Here is a 27,625-nt window from a genome sequence, read left to right as displayed (position 1 = left end):
ACCTATTCGTCTTCAACAATATCAACAAATATTAAAGATGAAGAAAGGACTTCTCATTCAAAAATGGTTCTGGGAAAACTGGCTAGCCACATGCAGGCAAATGAAACTGGACCCCTACTTCCACCATATACAAAAATTAACTCAAGATAGATTAACGACTTAAATATAAGACCTGAAACTATAAAAATTCTAGAAGAAAACCTAGGAAAAACTCTTCTGGACATTGCTGTAAGCAAAAGATTTATGACTATGATCTCAAAGCAAATGCAACAAAAACAAAAGTAGACAAATGGGGCTTAGGTTAAACTAGAGGCCTTCTGCACAGCAAAAGAAACAACCAACACATTAAACAGACAACCTAGAGAATGGGAAAAGATATATGCAAACTATGCATCCAACAAAGGACTAATATTTAGAATCTATAAGGAATTTGAACTCCAGTGAGAAAGAGAAAATAACCCCATTAAAAACTGAGCAAGATATGAACAGATGCTTCTCAAAAGAAGACACACATGCAACCACCAAACATGAAAAAATGCTCAACATCATTAATCATCAGAGAAATACAAATCAAAATCAAATGAGATACCATCTCACACCTGTCAGAAAGGCTATTATTAGAAAGTCAAACACTAACAGATGTTGGTAAGTATACGGAGAAAAGGAAATGCTTACACACTGTGGGTGGGAATAGTTCAAGCCCTGCCCTCCACCATGGAAGACAGTATGGAGATTTCTCAAAGAACTAAAAAGAGAACTACCATTCAACCTAGCAATCCCACTACTGGGTATCTACCCAAAGGAAAAGAAATCATTTTATCAAAAAAAAAAAAAAAACAACTCCCGTAGTCTTATGTTTATCACAGTACTATTCACAATAGAAACGTCACAGAATCAACCTAAGTGGACTGGATAAAGAAAATGTACTATATATACAACATGGAATATTACACAGCCATAGAAAAGAATGAAATTATGTCTTTTGCAGCAACACAGATGGAGCTGGAGGTCACTATTTTAAGTGAATTAATTCAGAAATAGAAAACCAAATACCACATGTTCTCACTTATAAGTGGAAGTTAAACAATAAGTACACATGGACATATACATGGAAATAATAGACACTGGGAACTCCAAAAGTAGGGAGGATAGAAGATGAGGAGAAAGTTGAAAAACTACCTACTGGGTACTATTTTCACTATTTGGGTGATAGATTCACTAGAAGCCATACCCCAGTATTAATCAATATACCAATGTAATAAAAACCTGCACATGTCTCCCCTGAATCTACAATAAAATAAGTTATTTAAAGTAAATTTAAAAAATAGATTCATAATTGACTTCCCCTTAAGAAAAAGAGAAGTTAAAAAAATCCAGTTTTCACCCTGAATTTTCAGCATCAACCTATTTCTTCAAACTTGTGATCTAATAACAGAAAAATATATACTATTTCATTCTTTTAAAAATCACGTTATTTCTTTAGCTCCATGCTAAAAAGAATATAGTTATTTTGAAGCATATGTTTAAGGTAATAGATGTCATTCCATTAGTAACACTTTTTAAAAATCTAACACATTTGTAACTAAAATTATTTCCAAAAATTCAAAATAAAAATAATACAACTAGATATTTATCAAAGACTTCCAATAAAAATCACTTTTATTTCCACCTACTTAGAATAAATTGGCTAAGCAAATATTGCAGGAAACAAAAAAATAAGAGATTTTTGTAAAACCTTTTATATTAAATAAAAGTCACAATTATGAATAATTTAACTACACTGAGGCTTTAATCTTAGTAAATATCAAATTAAAAGATAAATATACAAATTTGTTTCAACTCTTGTTATCATTTAGTTATAATATCACAACACTTCTCATCCATATTTTCTTGTATATCTTTTAATTTTCTCTATACCGAGACAGTGGTCACATCAATTCATCAGTTTGCAAAGAAAGATAATTAAACTTCTAGAGAACTTTGACCTGGTAATTTAACAAGCATCCACCATCAAAACATTTGTTCTTGTCACCTGATTTTGCAGGTAAATCCGAACATGTAATAGCTTTAAATTGCTGGTTTGTTTTGGGTGGAGATCCAAAATGTATTCAAAGATATATTTCATGATAAATCCTCATCCATATTAAAACTACACTAATGCCATGAATTTCAATTTGTGGGTCAAACATTTAAATAAATGAAAAGAAGGAGAGGAAAGAGGAGAGAAAAGGAAAAGAGGTGGGAGAGGAGGAAGAAGAAGGAGAGGGAAAAGGAGAGAGGAGGGAAGAAGAAAAGAGGAGGAGATTGACGAGAGAATAGGGAAGGGGAAGAAGTAAAGAGAAAAAGGAAGAAAAGAATGAAGAGAGAAAGAGGAGATGGAGAAAATAGAAAAAAAGGAAGAAAGAAGAAGACAGAGGAGGAAGAGAAAGAACAGTAGAAGTGAAGGGGAGAGGGAGAAGACAGGAGAGGAGGAGGGAGAAAGAAAGAGTAGAGAAGGGAGAAGGAGCCAAATGGCTAAATCTATTTTCTGCAAATAAAAGTATTAGTGCTTATTTGGTAACGTAAGCTTAAGCTAAAGCCAGTAGAAGGGAGGAGGAGAGTAGAGGAAGGAGGAAAATTAGGAGAAAAGAGGAAGAAGAACAGAGGAGGGAGGCAGATGAGGAGAAGGGGAAGATTTTATTCTCTGGTCTATATTCAAGTCAAACACTTAGATTTTCTTTTTCCTTAAAGCTAACTCACCATTGCAGTTGCCATTGGATAGGGAATTGAGCAACGTGTTTTGTTCACACTAAAATAAAAACAAACATTAAGAAGAAAAATGTTATAAAATTTTACTTCTGTCTGAAAAATATCACATCATTCTTCTATTTAGAAAGAATAACAAAAAAGTAGTCTCCAAAATTATTTTTCACTAGCATTCTTTTCAGAATAATGTATAAAACAAACTTTGAAATAATAAAATGATAATTAATTATAAGTATATAGCAATTCAGTAAATAATTTATGTTATCAGTAAGACTGTCTTCTTCAGAATATTTCCCGCAAGACTAAGTTTGTTTTGATTTTGGATTAGAAATTAAACATTTGCACATTTTTAAAATAACATATTCAATCAGAAATCATCTTTATTAACATTGCATTTTAAGAGAGAGAACCACTGATCATATATATTACCACTACATGAAAATGCTGGATTAAAAAACAAACAAAAAACCAGCTCTGTATCCTACAGTTAATCTTGTCTGACAATAATTGATGCCCCTAATGAGATCATGTGCTATCTACTTCGCAAATAATGTACTATTGCTATTTTTGTTAATCATGATGATAGCAGTTGATACTTCTTCAGTCCTCACTGTATGCCAAGGACTTCACACTAATTATTTAATCCTCAGAAAAATTGTATGAAGTGACAAATTTTATTTTTTATATAAGAGAGTCAAAGATTAAGAAAGTTAAATAACTTCACCAAAGTCACAAAGCTAGTAAGAGCATGGGTTAGAACCAAAGTTCATGCCCTTCCAATTCCAAGCCTCTTGTTCCCAACCACTACAATACACTGCTTCTCTCACAGGATGAGTTTTTATCTTAAAGGCTGACTACAGAACCTCTGTTTTCTCTTCTTTATAGCCACAGCTTATGTATTTTAAGCCTGACTCACAGTTATCAGCTATACAATTTCCATCAGGTTATTTTATCTCTCTCGATTTCTACCTCCCTTTTTATGTAACATTCAGGTAATGCCACTTACATCTCAGGGCTGGTGATGATTAAGTTAGCCTGACTAAAGGGACTGGCCCCTGAGAGAGATTCAGTGAACTTGAGTTTCCTTTCCCTTGTCTTAAAAATACTTCATCTGAAATCTCCCGTGGAAAAGAACTTCAAAATAATTTATGTAGATATTCGACCCTTAAGGTGGTGGATCATAACTCCATGCTTCTTAAGTGTGGGCTGCACACAGTGACTTTCTTCCGGAGAGCACAGAATAAAGAGAAGGGAGTCACTTTACAGTGGAGAAACCTGGCAAACACTCCCTTACCCAGGTGATCAAGGTAGAATAAACATGTTGATAAATCATGTTGATTGTAGGTACCCTTGATACAGTGTGATGAGAAGGGCACTTTACCTCCACAGTTTTCCTCCCAAAAGGGGCCCACACTTAGAAAGGTCTCCAATCTGGTTTAATGATATTCTGTCACCATCTTGAAATTCTTAATAATTGTTGAACAGGGGACCTCACATATTCATTTTGCACTGGGCCCCTATAAATTACATATCTGATCCTGTATATAAGGCTTCTATGGTACAAATTAGGGTAAGGCCCAAAGGCCGAAGTGTGAAACTGTAAGGGACAAGAATGTGGTTCAGGACAGCTCCTAAGACATCAGAAATGGGAGGGTCAAGATCTTCTATGTACCTAAATGACTGGGAATAAGTAGCTCAAGGACACAAGAAAAAGAAACAATCCTTGTGCTCTAGAGGAGTCAAGGAAAGTTTCATGGAGACAGCAGTCAACCAAACTAATAATGCTAACTAAGATGTTACAGTGTTGAGTAGGCCAAGCACTATTCTAAATGCTTTGCCTTCATTGACTCATTTAATCATCTCAATTACATGTGAGAAAACTGAAGAACAAAGATTCGACAACTCAAAATTCCACAGGTAGTAAGTGGCATACCCAGGCAGCTTGGCCTCAAAGGCCACACTCCTAACATTACAGAGGGCTTAAGGATTCAAATGATAATAGAGAGCTTATTTATATTAAATCATATTGATGCAGATTTGATTCAGTATCTCTGTTAATTGACAGCATAAATGGAGATAAAGAATTCTGGAATTTTATAATAATATTATTAAAATGATTGCAACAGTTTATGCATCTCTGAAGTCATTTATCATATTCCATCATGTTTAGAGTTAGTTCTAATGCCTTTTTTTGGTTTTAAAAAAAGATCCTTTCGGCCAGGTGCGGTGGCTCACACCTGTAATCCCAGCACTTGGTAGGCCGAGGCGGGCGGATCATGAGGTCAGGAGATTGAGACCATCCTGGCTAACACCATGAAACTCCGTCTGTACTAAAAATACAAAAAAACTAGCTGGGCCTGCTGGCGGGTGCCTGTAGTCCCAGCTACTCAAGAGGCTGAGGCAGGAGAATGGCGTGAACCCGGGAGGCGGAGCTTGCAGTGAGCCTAGATGGCGCCACTGAACTCAGCCTGGGCGACAGAGCAAGACTCCATCCAAAAACAAAAACAAAACAAAAAATCCTCTGGAGATTGGTTAAGAGATCCATTAAATTAGATCATTTGCCTTATTTATTCTTTTCAGTGCTATAGTACCTGCGACACATGTCCACTAAATACATGCTGAATAAATGAATGAATGAACAAGAGAGTGATTACCTAAAAATCAACTAAAAGAATCAAATAATCATAGATTTTGCTGAAGGGAGAGGTCTCGAAATACTTGTGTGATGTATTATTACTTACTTGATATATGTTTCATTGTCATGATATAAGGTTACATGTAGTATGACATTCTAATCAAACCACTGATCCTACCTTGCTGGTATCATCGAGTGGCTGATTACAGGCATTTTCCTTTTGGATTATGTTCATTAAATCAGTATAAAATTTTTTTGCATTCAGGAAAACAAGCGGGTTGTTTATTGAGATAATTTTCACCTGCTGCAGGTTTTCCTTTTAGAGGAGAAAAAGAAACAGATTTAGAACTCTGAATTAAATAATAGAGAATTATAGCCAACAAACAATGAGGTCTAAATGTCACTCAGTTTTATGAGCAATCTCTCAATTAACATTTTGATTACTAAAATGTATTTAGAGGCCTTAATGTACTATCACACTTCCTTAGGGGAAATACATATTTCCTGTTTACTAAGAAACATTAATAATGGCAAGATAAGTTGGCAGCTTTTCAGAAAGTGGCCCTTATTCTTCCTAGCTGGTTTTTCGGGAGGCAGTAGCCTAGACTATCCAAAGAGTTCCAGGAAGTCCTATCCTTTAAAAAGTATTTCTTTGATTCAATCTATCAATTAAAAATTAATTTACTTAACCATCAGTACTTTTTTTAATGAAAAATGTGTCCTAAAGGGTCAACCATCAGTCATTTACCTCATAATGACATAGCTTTCCTTCAGCTGAAATACTTTACAGGTGATTAATAGTTGTAATTTGAAGACAGAGACCTACAGGTAGTAGTAGGAATATAACTTTACTTTGGGCAGGCCTAGGAACTGGATTGCCAGGATGTGGTGAGCGATGCAGAAAGGAAGAAGGAAAAGTTTTGACACAAAAGGTGTCTGCTTTGCCCATTTTCCCATCACTTGGTGATGCGCAACTAAAACAGTCTTCTCTATGACCTTTGGGGCAAGTGTCTGATCTAGAAATGGAAAGGAGGGTAAATTCTACAAAATGACAACTCTTTATCAACTAAGTAAGCAATACTCTTTCAGGCTTTACTTCCATAGAAGAGGAGATGCAAAGAATAGCGGTGCATACAGACAGAGGATAGAAGTATGAAAGAAAGAAAACATTAAGTATGTTAATTTGGAGAATTCATTTAACTTCTCTCAGTTCCCTCATTTCCAAAAGTGAGACAAATGTTTAAACTAGAAAATCTCAAAAAGTTCCTATAGTTACAAAACTGATTGAACTCTGCAAAGTGAGGAGATTTGCAACAAATAACTCAAGAAAACAAACAGACCTTAAGTTGTCAAACTAATGTTCGGACAAGAGTAAACCTCTTAGAAACAAAAAATAAAAATTAACTCTTAGGCCTGTCATATTAGTCATCACAAAGCACCAAAGCTTAGCCTGACCCTCTAATCACACTACATCAAACTTGTCCAAGCCATGGCCCGTGAGCCACATGCCACCTAGGATGGCTTTGAATGCAGCCCAACACAAATTCATAAACTTTCTTAAGACATTATAAGACTTTTTTTGCAATTTTTGTTTAGCTCATCAACTGTCATTAGTGTTAATGTGTTTTATGTGTGGCCCAAGACAATTCTTCTTCTAGTGTTGCCCAGGGAAGCCAAAAGATTGGACAACCCTGAACTACGTGATTGTGCCAGTGTGTTGTTTTAAGTTAATATGAAAAAAATGTATTTGTTAAAGAATAGAGATTCAAATTGTTCTAGAAAAGAAATTATCAGTGGGGTTAAATTCACTGAGTGGGAAGAGATCTCTCAAATCATGAAGGGTCATTTCACATGAAGAAGAGGCGGAAGAGTGCAAAATGGAAAAGATAAATGACAGATTATTTTAATTTAGCTGAAAATTCCACCTGAGAACTTACATTCAACTCTTGCTTTATCTTAGTGTTGTCCCTTTTATTTTTTATAAAAAACATTGAGAAATTAGAGAGATGTAATATTATAATAAAATTAAAATCTCCATGTGAAACAATTATTCAGGTCAGTGACTAGACCGAAACCAATCAAGACTTAAAGATGTGGAGAAATTTCTAGCATTTTCATCTTCCCGCAAATCCCCTCATTCACTTCTCTACATGTTTAGCCCAAGAAGAAGTTAAGGATTAGACAGAATTTATTAAACAGTGATTTTTAAGCCGAAAATAGTCAAATCCAAAGCCAAATTCAGTCTCAAAGCTAAGGAGGTCAGGGCTAATATATGTGTACTTGTGGTGTGGATACACAGGGGACTTCAGGGGCCCAAAAGTCAGTCTGGGGCTTTGCACAAGCACTAAATTCCCATGGAAAAATTAAGGAAAGAAACAAAAGGCAAAGTTGGTGGAAAACTTGAGCCTAGAACACCCTGGAAGGCCCTGAACCCAAATAGCTCTCTGTGAAACAAATCTTTCCATAGTATTAAAAACATAAGCCATTCCCTTGGGTACTGCAGAGGGTTCCTGATGCTACTTCCTACTTCCAGTCTATTTGGAAATACCCTGACACTGGTCTTTCTGGTGGGAGGCCAGTTTACTCTATCCTTAGGGGAATTACGAGATACTGAAACAAGTGTATGTGAAAAATAAAGGGAAAAAGGTTAGTCAAACATTTACAAAGCAGGTTCAAAATGAGGGCAATGTTTTTTTAATTGGCAAAAATATTTCAAGTCAACATTTTCCCCCTCACTTTAAACTGTTACAGTCATCCTTTAGAACAACAAACTAGAATTCAGACATAATCAATTGGCTTTCCTAAGCATGAGCAGAGCAAGACTGTTTATACAAGTTGTGTCCTTAAAAAGGTTCCCACTGTGTAAGAAACCAATTCTATTGGCATTCTGTAGCCATTGGACTGAATTACCCTCTGCTAACATACAGTTGACTGAGTTAAAAAAAAAAAAAAAAAAAGCAATACCATGAACCAAATTTGCTTCATTCCCTTTCCTATTTCCTATCTTTCTCCATGACTTAATTCAGAATAGACTATCAGTTTAGTTTGATTACGTTATGCAACTCCGTAATGGAAAAGAGGTGTCCAAATGCCTGAATCAATCTTGGCCATGATTCTACAGTGAACTGTAGTTCTAGGAACCACGCTACGCTTTTATTTGAATGCTGAATCCAAAGAGATTTTCTTTTGTTCTATTGATTTGTTGCATGTCGTTTGTCACATATATTGTGATCACATATGTACCATTCGAAGTTTATACTAATTAAAAACAATTATATTTTTAACTATCATAATTTATCTAATTTTTGTGATATCTTAAAATTATCTGACCCACAAAATTATTAACAATTGCATAAAGGAAAAGTAAAACTAAACTTACACTGTCCATTTCTGTCTTCACTTTAAATTCCATTTCTTTCATGTTTTTTATACTTAGAGTCATTGCTCTAAAATTAAAGCAGATAGAAAACAAAACAAGTCATTTCCTAATCATTATATAAACAATGAAGAAACCAAAAGTAGTCATTTAATAACTAGAATGTATCTGAAATGATTTAAATTCTATAACCCATTTGTTCATAAGAGGACATTGGTAAATCTATATATCACTAGGATATTTGGGGATAGAGGTTAACAACAGAGGCATATAAATAGAGTCCCATCTCTCCAAGCTACTAGATGTGGATTAGTAAAGAAGAATTATAAAAGAGAAAAGGCAAGAGAGTATGCAGCATTGATAAAATACTGTTTTAATGAAAAGCAAGAAAAGAAAGAATCAATGGCAAGATAGGACTGGATAATATTGAATCTGAATATATAAATTCTATAAAGAAAGACTCTATAGAGATAAAACAACATTTTTTAGAATAACTTATGTCACAAATAACTTTAAAGGAAAGATGGATGTGAAGTAAATAGAAACATTATTCCCAGATGAATACTTTGTAAAGCAGAAAAAGAATTGGTCAGACTAGGGAAATGATTTATAAATTTTCAGTAAAATGACAAAAAGAGAGTGTGTTTCTCAATAAATTATCTAGAAAATAGATTAATCAGACTTCTGAAAAATAAAATATTCTGAAGTTATTTAATTTTCCAAATAATTATATTGTGAAATGATTTGTGATCATTAGCTACTAACTCTCTTCACTTAATTTAAAGAAATCTCTCTATAATGCAGTATAAGGCTAAGGGGTTTATTTATTTTAAAAGAGTTTATATATTCTATTTTATAATGTTGATAAGCTATTTATCTTCATTAAGATCAACATTGTTAAATATCATACGCAGATAAAACATTTTCTTATCTGTTTGCCCCTAGTTCTCTGACAGCAAGAAAAACATGAGCTTGTAGTACTATATATGTTACACAGAAATAAAAGTAACTAGCAAGTACCATATGGCAAGTAAGCATGTATTTTGCTGCTGTGTCAGAATAAACAGAGCATTTAGATAGGATCCTACCTTGGGAAGCGTCCTATCACTATAGCTATGGTACAAACAACACCAAACAGTAGTCCCACATTGGCAGCAAAACATATTGTAAATACATATGTACTGACCCATATGCCCTGAAAGAGAAACAAGAAACAGAAGTTTGAATCCTTTGGAATTCACTTCTTTCTCATGATTGCTAAGTTCCTCACAATCGTATTCTTAACACTCTTGTGACCAGATCTCTCAGCAAGAACATACTATTTAACAAGTGGTAAACAGAAGTTCAGAAATACAGAAACAAATCCTGCTCCATCAGACTCTCAGCAGCAAAGGGTGGGGAAAAGTTTCTTCTTTTATTTCCAGACAATGCCAATCCTTAGTTCAATCCCCAACAAACACTATATTTAAGATCTGTAAATAGTTGGTTGATGTGTATGGTTCAAAAGCATGCCATGATTTCCCACCGCTTTCTCATTTAATGTAATATTATTACAAGCAATTGTGTACAGATTTTTGGTCATTCCCAACAATATTTTGTCTTCTAGGATTGCCATAAAAATAACTAATGTCATTTATTAATACATAAGGCTCAGGAAGCCTAATTTTAAAATGACTGAGTCAAACAATGCTGCCAATGCCACTTTTAGATCAATCATTATGGAGATCATTATAATTTTATTTGTAATGGGCCATTCATTATGAAAGCTAAAATATAAAAGGGCCAACTTGGTTTTTGGGAACATTTCAAAAGATTACATGAAACTCTAATTCTCTTTTAGTTGGAATACCAAAGTTATTGCTGTTTTGTTTACCACTTAAAATTATAATTTGCAACAAGATATTGTATTATAGTTGGAATTTCTAAGCCTAGTGCTGAAAAAATATCTTTAAAAGCAAAATAATTTGTGAAATACAGGTTATATTTTTTTAACAGTAAATCCTGCATTTATCAAACAGTAAACAAACAACGTTTTTAACCTCTGTCTTTTCCTCCCAAAACTTGCAGCACTTTGCCTCTGACTGCAATTCTAAATTTGTTTATTTCTGTCCTAATAGCTATATTATCACTTTAAAACATCTTTGAAAACATATTTTAATTCTATACACAAATGAGGAAGTTAGAAATGTTTCTGTATTCTAAAAATAGCAGAATCTTGGAGAGGGAAGGAGTGTAAATGTTTTTCAGACAAGTCTGAAATAACTCTTTCTAAAGGGCTCTTTTTTGTTGCTGTTTTTGAAATGCTTCTCCTTTGTCTGGATTATTTATCTACACTAAGTTTGAGTGATTCTTAACAGGCTTTTTTGAAAAGCTGAGCCCTTGGAAGCAAATGGAGGGAATTTTATCCATAAAATTCCTTTTGATGTAGGACAAACAAACATTCTGGAGTAAAAGAGAAAATACAATTTAAATGAATGTCATGTTAAGATCCATCATCTACAAATGTAATGCTAGGTTATTACTTATTATGAGATCATTCCCAGCTGAGATGGTTTTTCTTTATTCAGGTGAACACACAGCCATTTGAGTCTTCTGTTTATATATAGTGTGTTTTTTTCTTCCTGGTGTATTATGCTATACTTAATCATATACAAAACAAGGCTGCAAGTTTTTGACCATTATTTTTGCTTCCCACGATGACTCTGAGTTTCACTCACTCTCAAATGCTAACTGAATCTGCCCAAGTGTGGCAGAATAATACCTCACCAAAAGCTTTATAAGTCTAATTCCTCTGGGCCATCCTCCACAATTCAATATGGTATAGGGAACTAAGGATCCTGGTCCCTGCCACATAAAAAAACCATAGAGCCTGGAGGCCAGAATTCATCAGAGCAACCAGAAATTTTGGTACCATCTGGTTCTATTTTTAAAGCATATTTACTCTCCCACAACATCATCTATTATAAGTTGGGCTTTCCAAATGCTTACTTATTTCCTGGGGCTACCTTTATAGCTTTGAAAAAATATCAAATGGAAATTAATAACATAGACAAATAAATAGTTCCATTGGTTAGAATAAATCCCAATAGCATTCTGTAATAATTCCTGTTAAAGACCCAAATGCTAGTTGTCACAGTTATCAAGAATTAGTTGACTCTTGGGCCCCTATTTTTTATTTTTTGTTATGTGTTCCTACTTGCTCTCTTCCCTATTTGGCACTCACAGTCCCCAAACACAAACTAACCCCAGTGTTGACCTTCAGTAGGGCACACAATGCTTTGTCTTTGTAGAAAATACATCAGCATAAAGCACAGTTTAACAGCTACTAAATTACCTTACTTCCCCCTAGCCTAACTATTGTACTATCTGTTTTTGTGGCAGATCCCTATTATTAAATTTTTACAGATCTGAATTCTGTATCCAATGTTCAGCTATTCAAACTCGGTTCTGAGCCAATAAGTCTCCATTTGGACAACTATTTTCTCATTACTTCAAAGAGGGTTTTGACCAACAACTCAAAATAGCATCAATATTAAACTGTTAGGCCTATTGTGGGAAAGGGGGAGGGGGGAGCCATAGCATTAGGAGATATACTTAATGTAAATGACGAGTTAATAGGTGCAGCACACTAACATGGCACATGTATACATATGTAACAAATCTGCACATTGTGCACATGTACCCTAGAACTTAAAGCATAATAAAAAATGTGAAGAGGTGAAACAGTTTCTTTTTTCTGATAAAAAGCAGGCAGGCTAGAATAATTCAGGAAAGAAAATGAATGAAAATAAAAGCCATGTTTAAAATTAAAAAGTAAGATAATCACAACTAGAAATACATAATCAGAGATATGTGACTAGTCCAAATAAATCACTTACACAGAAAAACAAAATAATCCTGGGAAAATATTTAGATATGAAGGAAAACAAAGTAAAAACAAATAGAAAATTCACGAAAAAGCAGAATACATAGATTTGAGAAAATATTCAAAGATAAATTAGAAGAAAAATTTTGTAAATAATTCTTGATTATGAGATCAAAAGATTATGTCATGCTCAGAAATTTGAAACTGAGTGCTCAACACAGTAATATTCTGATAATAGTACCAAACTTCATGAGTAAGAAGAAAGAACTTCATCGGGCATCCATGTAGAAAAACAAGTTACTTATAATAACAACAAAAAAATTATGAGGGATAAAATCTACTTTATCCCTCAATGCCTAAAGATAATGTTAAGATTAAGAAGACCTGAGAGAAAGTATTTTACACTCAGTCAAAAACTTCTTTCTAGTATGAAAACAAGCAGATATTGTCACAATGAAATAGCTCAAGGAATATAAAACACATGAGTTCGTGGAAAACCACTTGGTGACGTACAGAAAACAACGAGATGAAATAAATAACTCCAGTAGGAGAATCTTTTTTTTTTTTTTTTTTTTCAAAAAGACTAGAGGTAACCACTAAATGCATCTAAACAATAGAATTTTCTATATCCTATAACTCAGTGAATGATATCATCTTCCTCCACCAGTATTCCTAAATAGAAACTCAGAAGTCATTCCAACTGATCCATATTATATAATGAACTGGTGGTGAGGACTAACAAATACAATCTCTTTGATATTTTTCATCTGATTTTTTATTGTACTTCATGGTCTCAGCCTTGGTCTAGGCCTTCCTCATTTATATGCCTGAAGGGCTAAAGCAGTGCTCAAATTTCTGTATACTTCACCAGTTTGATCCATCTTCCTCAAACTACTCAAGTGACCTTTCTAATACATACATTTTATTCTTATTTCACCGTTCAGTGATGTCTCACTGCCTTCATAATGAAATCAAATCATATTTGTAAGACATGAGTTGCCTTTCCCAATCCAACCCATTCTTAACTTTTCCAACATCATCTGTCACTATCCCCATCCTCACATTGTATGTTCTACCCATGCCAAATACCATAGGGTAATCAAGTAACTTGTTGAATAAGTTTGCATCTTCTCATTTCTTTGTTTCCATGAGCCACCTAACATATATCACCTTTAAAAGGTCATGGTTAATTTTAGCCTCGTTTTCTGCCTACAAAATACTGTTCCTTCAAGTCTCAGTTCATATTTCAGCTCTTCTGTGACAGTCTTTCATGTTAATCAGTCCAAATTAAATGTTCCTGCCTCTATTTTCCCCAAAACTAAGCTCCTACTTTTCCCTCCAGGTCATGTTGTATCCTGTCTTGCATAATAAGTTAGTGTTTCTGTGTCTACTTCCTCCACAAATAACTGTCTGGAGAGAATGGACAGTTTTTTTTTTCATCTGCACATTCCTCATGGTGCCCAGCATTGTACTTTGGTAGGAGCTCAGTAATACTGAGCCCCAGGAAGAATATTATGAAAGTAGGCACCAGCATAAATAATATCCCAAAATCTCTCAGAGAAAATGATCTGAAGAAGAGAAAATGTGTATTTCATATTAATAATTATATTTCAATTTGGTGACTGTCATAGTAAAGCTAAACAGAGGGTACTTATGAAGTACATCTCCCATATTGGAGAGGGAGAGGATTCTGGATTGCCCTTGCATAGATAGGTTTCTCTAGAATCAGTGGGCTATTTATGTTAGTAGAAATCATACTTTATCATGGTTCAGTATATTTTAATCTGTTTCAAGCATGGTCCTCTTAATGTAACCCATTTAAAAGGCAATTCATGACACCTTTTGTATTTAGAATGAAAGTGGTCACCATTAAGAGGTTCAGCCTATGTGCACGCAGCATGCATTCTTAGTGATTAATGATAGTTTTTCATACAGGTTATAAATTGTCACATTTCTATTACTGTCTATTTCCCTGGTAAGTCTTACTTCCAAAATTAATTCACATTGTAAATTGGGCATCCCAAATTCACTGAAATTATTAGCATTTCTTTAAAAGTTCTCAAACTACACATTCATCAAAATTTGACCAAACTCTATTTCTGTTTCATATATATTTCAATGTTTTTATTAAGATTTTGGAGAAAAAAAATGGCAGTTTGTAAAGTGTACAAGTCTCAAATGGCTAAATCTATCTGCTGCAAGTAAAATTATTAGTATGTATTTGGTAACATAAGTTTAAGCAGAAAAGGAATAGTTTTAGATCAAATTTCTACTTACCCAATCGATTTTATCCACATTCCAATATTTTTTTAAATCTCGGAACTGTATTAGCATTCCCTTCAGTCCCACAACAATAATGCTTGCGAGGACACACTAGAAATAAAATGTAAGTTGAAGATGAAGCAACATAAAAATTGTAACGTAAATTTAGAAGGCCACGGTATTTTATTGTTTTGTTTTTAAAGTACTTAATAGAGAAAAGCAATCACCAATTAGAAGACAAAAGCAATGTTTGTTTTGTTTAAAACTAACCTATTACTGTATTTTAGGAAAATAATATATATTCTAGAAATTCATAAGGTAATATTTGTACAATTCTAAACAACAAGAACAAAAAGAAAATAAGTAAATTGTAAAGGTGAATGTCATGAAGCTCAATGCCCTCTTAACTATACATATTCATGGTCATTTGTTTGAAATGTATTTGTTGCATGAAATTAAATATGTACATCATATATTTTCTTATAATTGCCTTAAATGTCAATTATCTGACTTCACCTGAAGATATTTATAACTCTCTTGAAAAGCAAACTTGATTACTGGAAGATTCTCCCATGGAAATGGTTTATTCTCACTACACACGTGAAAAATTAGAATAACAAAGGATGGAGGCAGGCTCTCATAAGCCCAGTGTTTTGCATTCCTTTGGTGCCTCAGCCTTATGAAGAAGAAGGTGAAGCACTGGCACTAATGTTCTGAGTCACTTTGTATAACAGACATATCAACAGTGGGAAGCTGTATTTTGTTTCCTATTTCCTTGCCCTAGCACATATGTTTTTCTAACGGTCAAAGTTTTAGTAAAATTTATACTTCTTATAACCGACTATGCCTAATTTCACCCTACAGATGAGCACAGAATGAATCTATTTCCACAATGCCATTCTTACGTGAGAGCCAAAAACTTAAAAAAAAAACAGCCACAGTACCCCCTCCCACACCTGCCTCAAATGTGGTAGCTTTCCATACCTCCCTCATTCAGACTTTACTTCTGTAACATGGTTTCTAGATTTATGATTGTTGAGGTTATACTTCCAAAAAATTTTATATACAATGATTCTCATGAAAAGTTAAATTAAAAAGTAGATAGTGAAAAAGCACTACCGTACCATGGGCAGCCAGTAAAGCAAAGGTCCTATTGCATAGATGACTATAAGGACGAAAATGCAAGATATTAGACAAGCCACCTGTAAAATACAAGACAGACAAAAAGGAAAAAGAAAACCTTGAACTTTTTTATTATGTCAAAGTTATGGGGTGGGGGGATAATTCTTAGTTTATCTTGATTAGAAGAAACAAAATGTTGGCACATAACTGTTAAATTGCTTAGACTGTCATTATCTATATTTTGCAGCTGAAGGAAGTTAAATGTGACAGCTGACAAACTGGTGCAATCAAATTAAGTCAGTGATGAGAGAAAAGCAATTTCACACAAAGAAATAGGACACCATCAACTTTTATCACACATCACAGTGATGGCTTTTTTGTTTAATAGTGAAAGTGACATTTCAATTAAAAGTTCTTTAGCCTGTTGGTGTTTAGCCTGACTCCCCTCCTTATTTTGTAGGAGGTTGTTTGGGCAATAACTGAATATGTGGCTTAGGGTACTTCTGTGCTGATAATTTCCACTGAAGCATTTACCCTCTTATTTGGAGTTCTTTGTTAGTAAAGGCTCCAGTTGTGAAGTAGTTATATGGGATATGGGAGTGATCTCTGGCAGTGGAACAGGCTTCATTTTACTAAGCCTGAAAGGCCATTAGTATTATGTTCTAACCAGCCAGCCTGCTGACAAAAGGCAATTCAGTTCACCTGACTCCTACAGCCATATTCCATTTGATGAAGAACTTGATTTCACAGAAGCAACTGTTCAGGACTTAATAAAATATTTGGCCAAACTGCCTTCCTAACAAGAGAAAAGAAGGCTTTCACAGGGCCACAAAGATGCCTAGAACATCATTATGGAGATATCAAAGGGAATTTGGACCTAGTAGAATTGCTTTAATTAAAAATCAATATATAAACAAACAATCAATATCAAAGGCTGGCAAAAACTCAGAGCAACTGGAATTCTCAGGCATTGCTGGTGGGAATGCAATATGGTACAGCTACTCTGAAACAGTTTGGCAGTGTCTTATAAACTTATACATACGCTTACCTTATGACTCAGGACTGCCTAAGAGAAATGAAACATGTCCACGTGAAACCTAAATATGTATTTATAGAACATTTATTCATAAACACCAAAATCATAAATAACTAAAATATCAACCAATCGGTGAATAAATTGCAGTACGTCTATACAATAAAATACAACTCAGCAATTTAAAAAAATATGGATGGGGAGCAAGATGGCCGAATAGGAACAGCTCCAGTCTCCAACTCCCAGCGCGAGCTACACAGAAGACTGGTGATTTCTGCATTTTCAGCTGAGGTACTGGGCTCATCTCACTAGGGAGTGCCTGACAATCAGTACTTAATGCCCGACCAGTGAGAGCTGAAGCAGGGTGAGGCATTGCCTCACCTGGGAAGTGCAAGGGGGAAGGGAATCCCTTTTCCTAGCCAGGGAAACTGAGACACACAACACCTGGAAAATCGGGTAACTCCCTAACTCCCACCCCAAAACTGCACTTTAAGCAAATGGGCACACCAGGAGATTATATCCCACACCTGGCCGGGAGGGTCCTATGCCCACAGAGCCTCCCTCATTGGTAGCATAGCAGTCTGCGATCTAACCACAAGGAAGCAGCGAGGCTGGGGGAGGGGCGCCCCCCATTGCTGAGGCTTAAGTACGTAAACAAAGCCACTGGGAAGCTCGAACTGGGTGGAGCTCACAGCAGCTCAAGGAAGCCTGCCTGTCTCTGTAGACCTCTGGGGACAGGGCACAGCTAAACAACAACAACAACAACAAAAGCAGCAGAAACCTCTGCAGATGCAAATGACTCTATCTGACAGCTTTGAAGAGAGCAGTGGATCTCCCAACACGGAGGGTGAGATCTGAGAAGGGACAGACTGCCTGCTCAAGTGGGTCCCTGACCCCTCAGTAGCCTAACTCTGAGACATCCCCCACTGGAGCAGACTGACACCCCACACCTCACACGGTGGAGTACACCCCTGAGAGGAAGCTTCCAAAGCAAGAATCAGACAGGTACACTTGCTGTTCAGCAATATTCTATCTTCTGCAACCTCTGCTGCTGATACCCAGGCAAACAGGGTCTGGAGTGGACCTCAAGCAATCTCCAACAGACCTACAGCTGAGGGTCCTGACTGTTAGAGGGAAAACTATCAAACGGGATGGACACCTACACCAAAACCCCATCAGTACATCACCATCACCAAAGACCAGAGGCAGATAAAACCACAAAGATGGGGAAAAAGCAGGGCAGAAAAGCTGGAAATTCAAAAAATAAGAGCGCATCTCCCCCTGCAAAGGAGCGCAGCTCATCGCCAGCAACAGATCAAAGCTGGATGGAGAATGACTTTGATGAGATGAGAGAAGAAGGCTGCAGTCCATCAAACTTCTCAGAGCTAAAGGAGGAATTACGTACCCAGCGCAAAGAAACTAAAAATCTTGAAAAAAGAGTGGAAGAATTGATAGCTAGAATAATTAATGCAGAGAAGGTCATAAACGAAATGACAGAGATGAAAACCATGACACGAGAAATACGTGACACGTGCACAAGCTTCAGTAACCGACGCAATCAACTGGAAGAAAGAGTATCAGCAATTGAGGATCAAATGAATGAAATGAAGTGAGAAGAGAAACCAAAAGAAAAAAGAAAAAGAAATGAACAAAGCCTGCAAGAAGTATGGGATTATGTAAAAAGACCAAATCTACGTCTGATTGGGGTGCCTGAAAGTGAGGGGGAAAATGGAACCAAGTTGGAAAACACTCTTCAGGATATCATCCAGGAGAACTTCCCCAACCTAGTAGGGCAGGCCAACATTCAAATTTGGGAAATACAGAGAACGTCACAAAGATACTCCTCGAGAAGAGCAACTCCAAGACACATAATTGCCAGATTCACCAAAGTTGAAATGAAGGAAAAAATCTTAAGGGCAGCCAGAGAGAAAGAAAGGTTGGATTACCCACAAAGGGAAGCCCATCAGACTAACAGCAGATCTCTCGGCAGAAACTCTACAGGCCAGAAGAGAGTGGGGGCCAATATTCAAAGTTCTTAAAGAAAAGAATTTTAAACCCAGAATTTCATATCCAGCCAAACTAAGTTTCATCAGTGAAGGAGAAATAAAATCCTTTACAGATAAGCAAATGCTTAGAGATTTTGTCACCACCAGGCCTGCCTTACAAGAGACCCTGAAGGAAGCACTAAACATGGAAAGGAACAACCGGTACCAGCCATTGCAAAAACATGCCAAAATGTAAAGACCATGAGGCTAGGAAGAAACTGCATCAACTAACTAGCAAAATAACCAGTTAATATCATAATGGCAGGATCAAGTTCACACATAACAATATTAACCTTAAATGTAAATGGACTAAATGCTCCAATTAAAAGACACAGACTGGCAAACTGGATAAAGAGCCAAGACCCATCAGTCTGTGGTATTCAGGAGACCCATCTCACATGCAGAGACATACATAGGCTCAAAATAAAGGGATGGAGGAAGATCTACCAAGCAAATGGAGAACAAAAAAAAGCAGGCGTTGCAATCCTAGTCTCTAATTAAACAGACTTTAAACCATCAAAGATCAAAAGAGACAAAGAAGGCCATTACATAATGGTAAAGGGATCAATTCAACAGGAAGAGCTAACTATCCTAAATATATATGCACCCAATACAGGAGCACCCAGATTTATAAAGCAAGTCCTTAGAGACTTACAAAGAGACTTAGACTCACATACAATCATAATGGGAGACTTCAACACCCCACTGTCAACATTAGACAGATCAACGAGACAGAAAGTTAACAAGGATATCCAGGAATTGAACTCATCTCTGCACCAAGCGGACCTAATAGACATCTATAGAACTCTCCACCCCAAATCAACAGAATATACATTCTTCTCAGCACCACATCACACTTATCCCAAAATTGACCACATAATTGGAAGTAAAGCACTCCTCAGCAAATGTACAAGAACAGAAATTATAACAAACTGTCTCTCAGACCACAGTGCAATCAAACTAGAACTCAGGACTAAGAAACTCAATCAAAACCGCTCAACTACATGGAAACTGAACAACCTGCTCCCGAATGACTACTGGGTGTATAACGAAATGAAGGCAGAAATAAAGATGTTCTTTGAAACCAATGAGAACAAAGATACAACATAGCAGAATCTCTGGGACACATTTAAAGCAGTGTGTAGAGGGAAATTTATAGCACTAAATGTCCACAAGAGAAAGCAGGAAAGATCTAAAATTGACACTCTAACATCACAATTAAAACAACTAGAGAAGCAAGAGCAAACACATTCAAAAGCTAGCAGAAGGCAAGAAATAACTAAGATCAGAGCAGAACTGAAGGAGATAGAGACACAAAAAACCCTCCAAAAAATCAATGAATCCAGGAGTTGGTTTTTTGAAAAGATCAACAAAACTGACAGACCGCTAGCAAGATTAATAAAGAAGAAAAGAGAGAAGAATCAAATAGATGCAATAAAAAATGATAAAGGGGATATCACCACCGACCCCACAGAAATACAAACTACCATCAGAGAATACTATAAACACCTCTACGCAAATCAACTAGAAAATCTAGAAGACATGGATAATTTCCTGGACACTTACACTCTTCCAAGACTAAACCAGGAAGAAGTTGAATCCCTGAGTAGACCAATAGCAGGCTCTGAAATTGAGGCAATAATTAATAGCCTACCAACCAAAAAAAGTCCAGGACCAGATAGATTCACAGCTGAATTCTACCAGAGGTACAAGGAGGAGCTGGTACCATTCCTTCTGAAACTATTCCAATCAATAGAAAAAGAGGGAATCCTCCCTAATTCATTTTATGAGGCCAAAATTATCCTGATACCAAAGCCTGGCAGAGACACAACAAAAAAAGAGAATTTTAGACCAATATCCCTGATGAACATCGATGCAAAAATCCTCAATAAAATACTGGCAAACTGGATTCAGCAGCACATCAAAAAGCTTATCCACCATGATCAAGTGGGCTTCATCCCTGGGATGCAAGGATGGTTCAACATTCGCAAATCAATAAACGTAATCCAGCATATAAACAGAACCAAAGACAAGAACCACATGATTATCTCAATAGATGCAGAAAACGCCTTTGACAAAATTCAACAGCCCTTCATGCTAAAAACGCTCAATAAATTCTGTATTGATGGATCGTACCTCAAAATAATAAGAGCTATATGACAAACCCATAGCCAACATCATACTGTATGGGCAAAAACTGGTAAAATTCCCTTTGAAAACTGGCACAAGACAGGGATGCCCTCTCTCACCACTCCTATTCAACATAGTGTTGGAAGTTCTGGCTAGGGCAATCAGGCAAGAGAAAGAAATCAAGGGTATTCAGTTAGGAAAAGAAGAAGTCAAATTGTCCCTGTTTGCAGATGACATGATTGTATATTTAGAAAACCCCATCGTCTCAGCCCAAAATCTCCTTAAGCTGATAAGCAACTTCAGCAAAGTCTCAGGATACAAAATTAATGTGCAAAAATCACAAGCATTCTTATACACCAGTAACAGACAAACAGAGAGCCAAATCAGGAATGAACTTCCATTCACAATTGCCTCAAAGAGAATAAATTACCTAGGAATCCAACTTACAAGGGATGTAAAGGACCTCTTCAAGGAGAACTACAAACCACTGCTCAGTGAAATCAAAGAGGACACAAACAAATGGAAGAACATACCATGCTCATGGATAGGAAGAATCAATATCGTGAAAATGGCCATACTGCCCTAGGTAATTTATAGATTCAATGCCATCCGCATTAAGCTACCAATGAGTTTCTTCACAGAACTGGAAAAAACTGCTTTAAAGTTCATATGGAACCAAAAGAGCCTGCATTGCCAAGACAATCCTAAGTCAAAAGAACAAAGCTGGAGGCATCATGCTACCTGACTTCAAACTATACTACAAGGCTACAGTAACCAAAACAGCATGGTACTGGTACCAAAACAGAGATATAGACCAATGGAACAGAACAGAGTCCTCAGAAATAATACCACACATCTACAGCCATCTGATCTTTGACAAACCTGAGGGAAACAAGAAATGGGGAAAGGATTCCTTATTTAATAAATGGTGCTGGGAAAATTGGCTAGCCATAAGTAGAAAGCTGAAACTGGATCCTTTCCTTACTCCTTATATGAAAATTAATTCAAGATGGATTAGAGACTTAAATGTTAGACCTAATACCATAAAAACTCTAGAAGAAAACCTAGGTAGTACCATTCAGGACATAGGCATGGGCAAGGGCTTCATGTCTAAAACACTAAAAGCAACGGCAGCAAAAGCCAAAATTGACAAATGGGATCTAATTAAACTAAAGAGCTTCTGCACAGCAAAAGAAACTACCATCAGAGTGAACAGGCAACCTACAGAATGGGAGAACATTTTTGCAATCTACTCATCTGACAAAGGGCTAATATCCAGAACCTACAAAGAACTCAAACAAATTTACAAGAAAAAAACAAACAACCCCATCAAAAAGTGGGCAAAGGATATGAACAGACATTTCTCAAAAGAAGACATGCATACAGCCAACAGACACATGAAAAAATGCTCATTATCACTGGCCATCAGAGAAATGCAAATCAAAACCATAATAAGATACCATCTCACACCAGTTAGAATGGCAATCATTCAAAAGTCAGGAAACAACAGGTGCTGGAGAGGATGTGAAGAAATAGGGACACTTTTACACTGTTGATGGGATTGTAAACTAGTTCAACCATTATGGAAAACAGTATGGCGAGTCCTCAAGGATCTAGAACTAGATGTACCATATGACCCAGCCATCCCATTACTGGGTATATACCCAAAGGATTATAAATCATGCTGGTATAAAGACATATGCACACATATGTTTATTGTGGCACTATTCACAACAGCAAAGATTTGGAATCAACCCAAATGTCCATCAGTGACAGACTGGATTAAGAAAATGTGGCACATATACACCATGGAATACTATGCAGCCATAAAAAAGGATGAGTTTGTGTCCCTTGTAGGGACATGGATGCAGCTGGAAACCATCATTCTTAGCAAACTATCACAAGAACAGAAAACCAAACACCGCATGTTCTCAATCATAGGTGGGAACTGAACAATGAGATCACTTGGACTCGGGAAGGGGAACATCACACACTGGGGCCTATCAAGGGGATGGGGGAGGGGGGAGGGATTACACTGGGAGTTATACCTGATGTAAATGACGAGTTGATGGGTGCTGACGAGTTGATGGGTGCAGCACACCAACATGGCACAAGTATACATATGTAACAAACCTGCACGTTATGCACATGTACCCTAGAACTTAAAGTATAATAATAATAATAAATAAATAAATAAATAAATAAATAAATAAAAAATATGGATGAAATTCAAAATCTTTGAGCTAATGAAAGAACCTAAACACAAAAGACTACATACTATAAGATTTCATATATATGACATCCTAAAAAAAGATAAATTATAGGATGCTAGAGGCTGAAGGTAGAGGCAAAGAATTAATTACAAAGGAGGATAAGAAAACTTTTTACGGTGATAGAAATATTCTATATCTTGATTTTACTTGTTACACAGCAATTTTTTTTTCAAAAAAGTAAACCATATACCTTAAAAGGATAAATTTTACTATATCTAAATTATACCTCCATAAACCTTATTTTTAGTAATAATAAAAAAAAAAAGAAACCTGGGAAGAGATCTCTAACAATTGCTTACATGCGTATGTCCACACCCAGGGTCAGTCCAGCACCAGCACTTGTCCTAACCTGGTACTCTTAAAAGGTGTATATATGGGAAGAGGGAGAGTGGAGTGGCAGTAGCTGTAATTATTCTGCTAAGCAAGCAGTCGTTCAGGGCCTTTCCCTGTTGGGAGAGGCTGAGGGAGTCTGTTCTCCCTTCCATAGTTTGTGTAACTCATCACAAACACTCTTCAGCATACAAAGGGGTAAAACAATTCTTACTTGGAAATTAAATCAGTAGGGGAACTAATGATTGCCCATAAAAGAAGTTATAGTACACCAAATTGTCACTACACTGATCATTTAGGAGTAATTGGTGATTTTACATAAGAATTTTTAAACAATAAAATATGATGCCTGTCATTCTACTAGACTGCAAACAGGTAGGTGTCAGAGTGCAGCTCACAGGATCCAGTCAGAGAGCTCAGTGATCCAGTAAATCCATGTTTATATGAAAAGAAAAAAATACTAACAGCTAAGGTTTATTTTAAGACAAAAGACAATGGCATGTACCCTTTTTGTGGGACTCTTCACTCATATCTTTACAATGTACCTGACACCAAAGCCCTGAATCTTAGGAGACGGAATGAACTTTGGACAGTTGCAGTTGCAACTACTTGGAAGGATCTGAGACACAGAGAGGCAAAGTCATTATGCCAAGGTCATAGAACTAGGGAGTTCGAAAGCATGAAGGTAATATGAAATATGTACTGAATTGGGATCCAAGAACACCAAATATATTTTAAGGTTCCCAAATTTATTATAATACACTCAAGCTGTTATAGAAATACAACCTAACCAAATAATTCTATTTTAAAACAGTAAATCACAACTACATTTGGGCTTTTCTCTAATAATATTTATCTTTTATTTACATAGTGCTTTGTATGTTCATCAACAACAATTGAACTACAATTTCAGTCTTGTAATCAAAATAAGTCAAGAGTTAAATGGATCTTATTTGGCAAAGGGTGACAAACTATGGGTGAAAAAGACTGTTTACCTTAAATGGCAAGTCATGTAATGAAATAGACCATAAGCAAATGGATTATGTTAGCTCCCTTAATGCATTTGCCTCATCATTGTTGATGCCCTTGGTCAAAAGATAAGTTCATCTAATCAGACAAGAAACTCTTACCAGCCCTGCGCAGCGTATATACTCCCCAGTCATGGAAATTTATAATATTATAATGTCTGTCCTCAAAGCTCTCAAAATACTGGTATTCTTTCTCTTCATAAAGAAGAAGCCAGGACACTGATATTTGGATTTGTAAAAATATCTTTGAGATTATGCAATGAAAGCCATCATTCCACAATTGGCCAACTCAGTACATTCAAAAAGAGCTCAAATTAAGATCAGATATTTGTAGTGTATAAAATAGAATTCTCTAACTTCAGGATTCCATAATAACCCACTTAAGCTATATTTCAAGTATCATCTACTTTCTTCGTATATTTTACTTGGCATATGAGGTAATATTTTCTTGCATTTCTCTGACCTACCTTGAGAAAAATTTGAAAAACAAGTTAAAACCAGAACAAAAGAGATGAGCTTCTTCCTTTTTTAATTGCAGAAAACAAAACAAAACTAGCTCCTTCTTAATAAGTTTCAGGTTGGCTTCTACTGCAATTAGTAAAGAGTTCACACAATTACCCACTGGGCAAACACTGGCTAGGATTTTACTCTTTCACTCTTTCTTTCCATGTCATACCAACTAAATGTCCAAATATATTTTTGCTTGAAAATCATAACTACTGATATTTAAGAGTTAATTCTGCATAAAAGATAATGAAATAATCTATATTTTATTCTTGTTATGTTCTCAAACAATTATTTTATATGCTGTATGTTAGTTACAAAGATGACCATACATGCATTTTTATTATCCATACCTTTATATTTGGTTGGGAGTGGAGGGAGATACCAGTCATTTACTTCCTAAGTAGTTGTCAAAGAATGCGTAAGTAGTTCTTGAACTCACTGCATGCGCAGTCTTGTGGAAGGTAGTGGAATGGCAAAAGAAATGGGAAAGGGCAGAAAGAAAAAAGAGGGAGATGACATTGGATAACTAAAGCTAGATTAAGAAGGTTTTAAAGGAGATGAAAGCAATTAGCCAAATTTTGAAAGAATAAAGGAATACAGTTTGGTGAATTAGAATGCAGAGACAATCTCAGTGCTGCAGAAAAACATGCCAGCTGTTGTTTTCAGTCGTGGCTGAGCTGCCTGTGCAGCAGACGCAGTCTCTCATCCCTCCTGGTTATGCCTCCTGAGCTCCCTGCAGAGCACCAGCGGATCTCCTCTGTTGGAAGTGAAGAGAAACATGCAGGGAAGAAAGCCAGGGGACACTGAGCTGCCTCCCATACTTAACCGTTCTTTACAGGGAAGGAGAAAAGGAAGAAGTGTAACATTTTTTTGTGCTATTTGTCTAATCTGTGCCACACATTTCTTACTCTCTTAAAGGCCTTTCTTAGATATGCATGCTTTGGGTGTCACATCTAAAAGGGGTCACTGTAAAAAGGGTTTCTTCATAAAGGAAGATAGAATTGTGTGTAATAACCAGGGCACTTGGTATTAAATGATCAGTAACTCTTGTTCCAATTCAAACATTTGGTTTCATTTTCTAAAGCACTGAAAGTCTTTACCATCAGCTCACTTCTAGATAAAATTGTCCTAAATTCACTGTCAAAACAGCCACATATGGCTCTTGAGGACTTGAAATGTGGCTAGTTCATATTAAGGTATACTGAAATCTAAAATACCAGATTTTGAAGCCTTGTACCAAGAAGAAAGTAATGTCAAAATATCATTAATAACTTTTAAATTATTAACTTTCAAATATTAATATTAAAATGATAATATTCTGACTCCACTAGGTAAATTAAAATATAAAATAAAAATTATCAATTTCTTGTACTTCAAAAATGTGGCTACTAGAAAATTTAAATTATCTGTGTAGCTCATATTATGTTTCTGTTCAATAATGCTTCTCTAAAGTGTATGATCCTAAGCCTGGTTTTAAATGGGATTTTCTGTAAATGTGCGATATTAAGCAGTAAAAAAAAAAAAAAAAAACTGTCCAGCCTGACCAGTCTCTTCTAATGTCAGCAAAACTGGTAGTGTTCTCTTACAGTTATTGGAAGCTCTCATTTCTCATTCGTTCTTTTCTGTAGTAGTTATCTAACACCTACCACATGCCAGGTCCTGGGCTAGCCACTGAGGATACACTGAACCAAACCAGACAAGGTTTTGTGTTCTCCAGTAGCTTTAAGTCAAGGATAGAAAGGTGACATCAATCACATAATCACACTCATGAACATTTAATGTCAAATAGCACTAAGGACGTTGACAAAGAGGAACACGACAGACCCAGAAGTGGCAGTGAGATATGAAGGATGGGAGGAATTCACATAGCGAGGAAGGGAAAGGCAGCCTCAAAGACAAAGGGAACAGACACTGGAACCCACAAGGGCTGGAGAAGGACTAGGTCTGAGAATGAGGTGGAGAACAGGCCAAGAGGAGGCTGTGCCAGCAGGCACTCAGTGCCTGGTAGACAGCAGAATGGTCTGAATTCTAAGACCCATGCAAAGCCTTTTAAGGGCTTTAAGCAAAAATAACATGATCATTTGCATTTTGTAAAGATAACTTTCCACAGAAATACCATTTCTACAGAAATACCAGAAATGTTTCTGAGTAAAAGTCAGTTGGTAAATTCATTAACAAGTGTAAGATGATTATCACTGATCCTTTGATTGGTTGTCATTAGCCTAAAAATTGAGATTGTTTGTCATCTATGTCAATTTACGGGATATAAATCTA

At 36.0% G+C, this 27,625-nt stretch overlaps 1 protein-coding gene across 4 annotated transcripts in view; it reads right to left on the bottom strand.

The window, feature by feature from the left end:
* SLC26A7 (solute carrier family 26 member 7) overlaps positions 1 to 27,625 on the bottom strand; it is a 186,029-nt gene that overhangs the window by 24,806 nt on the left and 133,598 nt on the right. For all 4 annotated transcript variants that reach the window (XM_023222931.2, XM_023222932.2, XM_023222930.2 and 1 more), the window contains 6 exons: positions 16,008 to 16,085; positions 14,899 to 14,994; positions 9,845 to 9,951; positions 8,760 to 8,826; positions 5,559 to 5,696; positions 2,740 to 2,788 (listed from right to left, as the gene is read on the bottom strand). In XM_023222931.2, coding sequence (XP_023078699.1) covers positions 2,740 to 2,788; positions 5,559 to 5,696; positions 8,760 to 8,826; positions 9,845 to 9,951; positions 14,899 to 14,994; positions 16,008 to 16,085 — 535 coding nt within the window. The remainder of the gene's footprint in view (positions 1 to 2,739; positions 2,789 to 5,558; positions 5,697 to 8,759; positions 8,827 to 9,844; positions 9,952 to 14,898; positions 14,995 to 16,007; positions 16,086 to 27,625) is intronic.

The sequence above is a fragment of the Piliocolobus tephrosceles genome, chromosome 7 (assembly GCF_002776525.5).
Source record: "Piliocolobus tephrosceles isolate RC106 chromosome 7, ASM277652v3, whole genome shotgun sequence".
Taxonomy (NCBI): Eukaryota; Metazoa; Chordata; class Mammalia; order Primates; family Cercopithecidae; genus Piliocolobus; species Piliocolobus tephrosceles.
This window is presented reverse-complemented; position numbering and strand designations above follow the sequence as displayed.